The sequence below is a fragment of the Egretta garzetta genome, unplaced genomic scaffold (genome assembly GCF_000687185.1).
Source record: "Egretta garzetta isolate BGI_Z169 unplaced genomic scaffold, ASM68718v1 scaffold91, whole genome shotgun sequence".
NCBI lineage: Eukaryota > Metazoa > Chordata > Aves > Pelecaniformes > Ardeidae > Egretta > Egretta garzetta.
Window position 1 is genome coordinate 4372382 of NW_009258661.1, and position 7191 is coordinate 4379572.

The 7191-nt window shown below is 62.2% G+C and overlaps 1 protein-coding gene across 13 annotated transcripts in view; it reads right to left on the reverse strand.

Moving 5' to 3' along the window:
• USP19 (ubiquitin specific peptidase 19) overlaps positions 1-7191 on the reverse strand; it is a 37171-nt gene that overhangs the window by 21138 nt on the left and 8842 nt on the right. For 5 of the 13 annotated variants that reach the window (XM_035903785.1, XM_035903787.1, XM_035903788.1 and 2 more), the window contains 16 exons: positions 7108-7169; positions 6600-6801; positions 6380-6513; positions 6031-6189; positions 5835-5945; positions 5561-5671; positions 5301-5402; positions 4816-4956; positions 4527-4645; positions 4164-4301; positions 3710-4074; positions 2915-3025; positions 2149-2365; positions 1669-1821; positions 1402-1565; positions 7-1320 (listed from right to left, as the gene is read on the reverse strand). In XM_035903785.1, coding sequence (XP_035759678.1) covers positions 812-1320; positions 1402-1565; positions 1669-1821; positions 2149-2365; positions 2915-3025; positions 3710-4074; positions 4164-4301; positions 4527-4645; positions 4816-4956; positions 5301-5402; positions 5561-5671; positions 5835-5945; positions 6031-6189; positions 6380-6513; positions 6600-6801; positions 7108-7169 — 2798 coding nt within the window. In that variant the 3' untranslated portion in view covers positions 7-811. Of the gene's footprint in view, positions 1-6; positions 1321-1401; positions 1566-1668; positions 1822-2148; positions 2366-2914; positions 3026-3709; positions 4075-4163; positions 4302-4526; positions 4646-4815; positions 4957-5300; positions 5403-5560; positions 5672-5834; positions 5946-6030; positions 6190-6379; positions 6514-6599; positions 6802-7107; positions 7170-7191 lie in introns of those variants that run through there. The other 8 variants (XM_035903790.1, XM_035903793.1, XM_035903791.1 and 5 more) reach the window with 3 other exon arrangements.

A 7191-nucleotide genomic window follows, 5' to 3' on the forward strand; every position in this document is an offset into this window, starting at 1 on the left:
CGCTCGGGGCCCCGCGGAGCCCCGGCAGGATCCAGTGCTCCCCTTCACTGCGGGGGATCCGGCGCTGCCAGGGGCCTGAGGAGCCCCGGCGCCACGAGGGGACCCGGCCAACCCCGGGGCTGTGGGGCACACAGTGAGCTTCTGTGCCGCCCGGGCCCCTGACGGCTCCCACCGCCGGCGTGGGATGAGCAGCGCAGCCTTCCCGCAAGTGGGGCTGCTCCGGGACAAGCACAGCCCCCTGGGACAGGCAGACACCAATGTGCTGGACACCCCTGTCCCCAGCTGAGAGGGCAGTGCTGGGATGCCTAACCAGCACCGGGCCGAGGGCTGCACCGGCCAGACGAGCCCCACGCATGCAGCTGTGCCAGAGAGGAGCCGAGCATCGTCCTGAGAGCCCACGGGGCCATGGGGGCGCCGAGCGCGGAGGGAAGGACTGCAGCACAGCGATGCAGGGCAGGGGTGGGGGGGGCTGGCCAGGTGGGCGCCGCACCCCAGCCTGGGCTTTCACATCCGACGTTCACGCAAAGATCAGCCCAACCATTCCCTGCCAGGGCATGCCAAAAGCTCCCTGCCGGCTGGCCCACGCCTCCCTCCCAGGCGGCCCGGCAGCAGAGCTCGCTCTGGCAGGTTTCTCTTCAGCACCCTGTGGAGGCTGCCAGGCCTCTTGCTCAGTGCTGGCATTTGCCTTTTTTGCACCTAGCTTGGCCCTGAGCTGGGCCCCAGCAGAAAGCATCCCTCACCCTGCCTCGAGAGCAGCTGCGGAGGGCAGGTTCTCACTGCTCCCCGGCACAGGCAGCTCCTACTGCACCACTCACAGCCTTCCTCCAGTGCAGACCCCGGCGAGGCTGGGCCCCCTCCTGCCTCCTCCAATGCCCTCCCACCAGCACTTCCCCCTGATGACGGGAACCAGCTCTCCTGTGGTCCCCCAGGGCAGGGACCGTCCTGAGCTCATGGCAAGAACAGGGCAAGACAGGCCCCAAAGCCCAGCTGGCGCAAGCTCTTCAGTGTCAAAGAGGGGCGGGCACTGTACCACAGCTGCACCAGGCTCCACAGGTGCTGGCTGAGAGGGGCCAGGCCTGGCACTGTGGGCACCCATGGGCTCTGTGGCTCCAGCAGTGCCAAAAGGGACGCGAGCTCTCACCTGGCTGGCAGCAGCTTCAGCAGAGGGGGTGCGCTCGGCTCGGTGGTCTGGGGTGTGCCCTGGCAGGGGTCTCTCCACAGGAGAGTTCCTCCGGCGGTAGAAGAGGACGTATGCGTATCTGGTTACCACCTGGCCCTCATCCACGGTGGTGACTGTGCTGTCATCGAAGAGCCGCCAGCCTGAGAGGAGAGAAGGGTTAAGCAAGCAGACAGGACATGGCTGCTGGAGCTGGGGGGGCAGCGAGGGTGGCAGATCCTCACCCACGTCGCTGCGCTGGCTGTTCTTGTCATTGGGCAGGCGGGCGTACGCTGTGTAGTGCCCCCCGATCATGCCTCCGTAGTGGTTTATCACAGCGTACAGGTCATACATGGGCAGTTGCTGTTCGCCCTTCCGGCCGATGCAGAACTTGCTCAGGTCCAGGCTCCTGGGGAGAGACACAGGGGCAGTCAGTGTTAGGCAGGGAGAGGCCGGGCTGCAGGGAAGTACAGGCAGTGCCAACCCAGGCATTTCATCTCCCAGGCTCTCACCGGACGGGGAAGTCCACCATGTCATTGATCTTGTCCCTCCAAATAAAGCTGCGGAAGGAGAAGCGCTTGAGCTGGATGATGAGGACGTTGGGCAGCCGCCACAGCATCAGCTGCTTAGAGGCCTCACGGTGCTGCTTGCACTTGGGGCAGTACCTGGGGGAAGAGTGTGCTCATTACCGGCCTGGGGAGAGCCTCAGGTCTCACAGCCCAGCCCAGCCCAGCCCTGAGGTCCCCGTGTGGGGCTGGCAGAGGGGATGCAGGCGGTCTCAGCCTCCCCTGCCGGGGCAGGCCAGCACAATCCCACCAAGCACTGGCATTGCTCCCTGCTGGCTTAGGGCCTCCCTCCCCAGTGCACAGGGAAAGCCAACCCCAACACTCCTGGCTGCCAGAAGAAACAGTGTGCAGGCCCAGGCAGCTCCTGGGAAACCCCCGGTGCTGCCTGGGCCCACAGGCTGGAACCCACCCTGCCGCCTTCCTCACCACGCTTCCTCTGGGGCCAGGACTTCGGGCTTGGTGAAGAGATTGAGGCACTGCTCCAGGGTGAAGTGGCCAGCCCGGGCTGCTTCACTGGCTGAGCCTGGGTCCTCCACGCACTCCAGCTCCTTGGACTCCACCAACACAAACTCCTTGAGGCGCTCATTGTTCTTCCAGACCAGGGCGAGGGAGCAGTCGTCTGTCAGTTCCAGTGGGATGTCACCTGCGAAGGGGCACACACCTCACACACCTGCCCCACCAGGCTGGGCCAGGCCACCTTGCCAGGACTAGGAGCAGTCTTTCCCATCCCAGCTCTATAAGGCAATCACACAGTGCTGCTGAATGGACAAGTGCCCCACAGCCAGGTTTGCCACCCCAGGGCAGCAGAGCCCCCCAGCCAGGGTGCAAGGCTGGCACAGTCCCTCTCTGCAGCAGCTGCATAACCAGCACTGGATGCAGGCATCTCATACAAGCAAGAGGTGACTCGGGATCACAGACCCTCTGTGGATGCAGGAGGTTGAAGGGAATTGGTCTATTTGATGAGGAGAGCAGGAACATCAAGCCCAAAAAGAGCTTCCAGGCAGCAGCTCGGTGCAGCAGAGCCCTGCCCTCCCCTGTGCCAGATGCAGCTTTCACCATCCAGCCTAGGACCACAGTCACATCTGGGTTCACCTTGTGCCAGGCAGCCGCTGGCATCCTGGCCAGGCAGAGCAACCACCCTGCCAGAGGCCGCGAGGGATGAAGGTGGCACTTCTCAGGGCTCTGGGCTCACCTTTATCTTCCAGCTTGTGCTCTCGGTTGGCAGCGTCGATCTTGTTGATGTAGAATTGTGTGGCACGGGCACTCAGCGAGTCCGGAGTGTGTTGGTACCCAGGGATGGCAGCTGTGGACAGGCATGGACAGATCCACGGTGGCACTGCCTGTCTGCCCTGCGTAGGGGCCAAGAATTTGCGGTGCCCCCACCCCCACCTCACATGCTACGGCCTTGCAGGGACACAACCACGTGCCCCGTGTCCTTGACTATTTTTAGCAGGCGCCTGCCCCTGGCAAGCTGCGCTCCTCTGCCTGCCTTGCCCCTTCGCTGCACATTGCTGCCATCCTGAGACGAGTGTCTGGAAACGTGACAGCCAGGCAGCCGAGCGCGAGAGGCTGCTCCCGTGCAGCTGAGTCAGAGAGGAAAACGCTGCACTCACAGCCCCGAGGGGCTCAGCCCGTGCCGGGCTCTGCTCTCCCACGGGACTTGGAGGCTTCTGCCAGCCCCTGCCTTCTCAGCCCTCCCACAACAACACAACACCCCAGCCTCTTTCCTCATCAGGTCTTTGCTCTGCCCCACGGGCCCTGCCAGGGCAAGGCAGAGCGTGGGCAGGCAGGCATTTCAGGTGGGGCAGCACTGCCAAAACACAGCTCCCAGGGCCCCACGTATGTCCCCAAGGGTCTCCAGACCAAGCTCACAAGGGGAGAACAGATGCTGTGGCAGGAGGTCACCCCAAGGAGAAGAATCGCTCATTTTGTCTTGGGGTTGCCCAGGCTCCTGGCAGAGACACGGTCAGCACCGCAGCACTCTTACCTTCTGGCTTGAGGGCTCTCTCATAGGATGGCTCCTTCTCGCAACAGCTGTCACCCTGCGACTCCATGTGCTCAGAGAAACCTGAATCCAAGCTCAGGAGGGAACTCCGGGCTGCCAGGACCTTGCTCCGGACAGTGCTGGTGTCCCCCAGCTCCGGATGCAGCTCAGGCACAGCTGGCGAGAGTGGGGGCTCCTGCAGGAGGCTGGAAGCCCTGTCCCCGTCCCCCAGCTCAGGGGCAGAGGTGGCTGCTGCACAGCTGCTCTTGGCCAGGGGCTCCAGCTTGTCTGGCAGCAGAGGCTGCAGTCCCTGCTCCGGCGACATCCGGCCCAGCTGGAATGGAGGCTGGAACACGCTGACTGAGTACCTGGCCAAGGAGGTGGCAGTCAGAGCTGGACATGCACTGTGCTGAGCTCAGCTCCAGCACAGAAGCACCTGCCTTCCCTAGATCCTCACCTTGCATAACCCTCCAGCAGCTGGGCCAGGCGGGTGTAGGTGAGGCGGGACTCCGGCACGCTGATGAGGAAGGGGAAACCGATGTTCTCGGGGCGGCACAAAGCCTTGTGGTCTGGCCAGTGTGTTTTCTGACATGCCCTGTAACACATACAGCCCCCGCTGAACCCAGCATCTGTGACCACCCTGGGCAGGGGCATAGCAGGGCTGGAGGGATGCACTGGGGACGAGGGGAGCACTGCAAGCCAGACTGGCTCCCTCCCAAAGCCCAAACACATCCCACCTCCTCCCAGTGGGCTGAGCTCTCCCATCCATCCCTTCAAGGCAGAAGACTCTCCCTCCCTGCCAGGCACCAAGCCAACTCACACATTGCAGTAACCGACTCGATAGCACCTCGTGCAGCGCCTGAGCTTTTCATCCTCTGGCAGCTGCTTCTTCTGGCAGGCCGCACACTTGGCGACGGGGCCGCTGGGCACCTGTGGACGCTGCAGGAGAAAGGACCCATTGGGCAGGGAAGGGCACCCAGGCAAGACAAGGCAGGCTCAGCAGGTGCCCGTGCTTGCTGCAACGAGTCATCCTTGTGCGCAGCTCTCCCCCTCCTGCTTGGCCCCACTTGCAGGCTCAGCCTCCCTGCGGTGCCAATGTTTCCTCTTACCTGCTGGACCTGCAACTCCACCACCCGCTCCTTGGCCAGCTCTGGGGACAGCACCTCAAAGCAGAGCAGCAGGTCTGTGGGGGAGACTGTGTCCAGCGAGTTGGATGGCAGGAACATGCGGTGGAAGCGACTTTTGATAACCTGCCAGGAAAGCAGTGGAGAGGGGCTGTGTGAGGGCTGCCCCACGCTTCCCCTCCTGAGAAAGCCACAGACCTCTGCCCCACAGGGATGCTGGGCTCAGCTCATTGCCCTGCCAGGGGACGATGGACATCCCTTGCCCCACTATGGTGGCCCAGCCCTCCCAAAAAGGAATTTGCCCAGCAGTACACCATACAGGACACTGCCACCCATGGACAAAATCTGCCCCATGGACATGCTGGATATGGGGAAGCAACTGCCAGTGGCCACATTCCTTGCAGAGCTGCAGGAGCTGGGGCACCTGCAGGAGCAGCCTGTGGCTTGCTCCCCAGCTTGAGCACTCTCACCTCTGCAAGGCGCAGGTTCTCTGGTTTCACACGCACGCTATGGGCCACTGAGTCAAGTACCTCCATCGCACTGGAGTTCTCCTTGCTGATACTCACAAGAAACTGCCATGAAGAAAGTGCCTTATCAGTCACACCACACCAACATGCGTGAGCCCTTGCTTAACACAAGGCTTAGCCTGTTAGCACAGGACCAGTTGCCTGGGGCACCTCCAGCAGCCCTCCCAGGCTACTTTCCTAGAGTAGATGATGGTGTCCTTTACCTTGATGGGTTTCTTGTGTGGCTCCTTTGCAAAGTAGTAGACAGTCAGCACCTTCTGCTTCTGCGGGAGGGGTACAGGGAGGTACAGGAAGGGGTCGAAGGTGATGGACACCTGCAGACATGAGAGTATCCTCAGTTGCGGGAAGCGCTTGTGACTGAGATCAGTGGGGCAACAGCCTCAGCGGACCAAAGATCCAGCCCTGTCCTGTGCCCTCTGAGGGTCAGGAGCCTGCTGCACAGCCAGGACAGGGACAGAGCCTCCAGAGCTGTCCTACCTTGGAACACACTGGGCACACCAGCTTGGATTTGTACTGGCCCTGGAAGAGGTCCACAATGAAAGAGTCGTTCCTCATCTTGTGTCGCTGCCAGGCCTCCTCAGCTACAACCTGCGGGGAGACAGGGCTCAGCACTACACTAAACCACCCAGGCCAGGGCTGCTCTCCCAGTGGCTTTGGGGAGGGACAACCTCACCTCGTCAGGCCTCCCATCTGAGTCAACAGTTTCTGTGTAGGGCTTGTTCTGGATCCGGTTGAGGTCCTCGTGCAAGCCATCAAGCAGGAAGGCCATGAACTCCTGAGCGTCATGCTGGGCATAGCCAGTGAACTGGCTGGCCTTGCTGGCCACGATTGCCTGGGGGGAGCACAGTAGTCAGGGCTGGCCAGCAGCACCCCCCCGGCAGCACTGCCTGTCCTACGAACAAAGCCTGGCCACACCCACCCACACCCACCTAGCTCTCAGCAGCACTAGCAGGGCAGAGCCCACAGAGGGGTGCTCAGGACCCACAGCAGCTCTTGTGTAGTGCTGGTGCCTGCAGCCCTACCTTCAGTTTAGAGGGCTGGAAGGCATGGTGTGTGCCCTTCCACAGCGCTCGCAGCAGCATGGCAAAGCCAATGGCCAGGCGTCCCCCGGTCCCCAGCGGGTTGTTGTAGTTGATTTCCGACTCAAAGGACCGATCTGTAAGAGACACAGGGGAGCGAGAGTGGTCACTGGCTGCACTGTCTGAGCAGCAGGGCTCTGCTGGGTTCCCAGCATGCACTCACCGTGGAAGTAGTCGCGCAGCTCCCGGGTGTTGGACAGGGACTGGATAACGCTGTTCATGAAGCAGGTGTTGCCCAGGTTCACCAGCCCCGTGAAGCCAGGCAGGCACACTTTCTTCTTCTCATCCTCATCTTCATCGTCCTCCACGCTCTCAGTGCTCACTGGGCTATGTGTCATTGGTGGCACCATGCATGTTGGTTTGGGCTGCCAAAGGAGAGGTGGGTGTAAAGGTGCTGAGCTTGGGGGGGTCTCTCTGGAAACACCGGGGGAACCCAACTGCCCAAGGCACCCCTCAGACATGGCTGGGCTCGAGCCACCACACCATCTCCCACCACACACGCCAACCGCTGCCCCCGGTCCCGCCAGCTATGACTGAGGAGCCCTGCCTGCTCCTCCAGGAACAGTTTGCCGGTCCCCAAAAGACCACCAAGGAGGTGGAGTCCCACAAGAGGGACAAGTGGATCCCTCTTTCCCCCCCGCCCAGGTCAAACCCGGTGCGGCCCCACTCACTGAGGGGATGTGTGGCTCTTGCTTCACTGCCACGTGCTCTGGGGCTGTACGGGCTGCCACACCATCCAGCCCCCCATCTTCCAC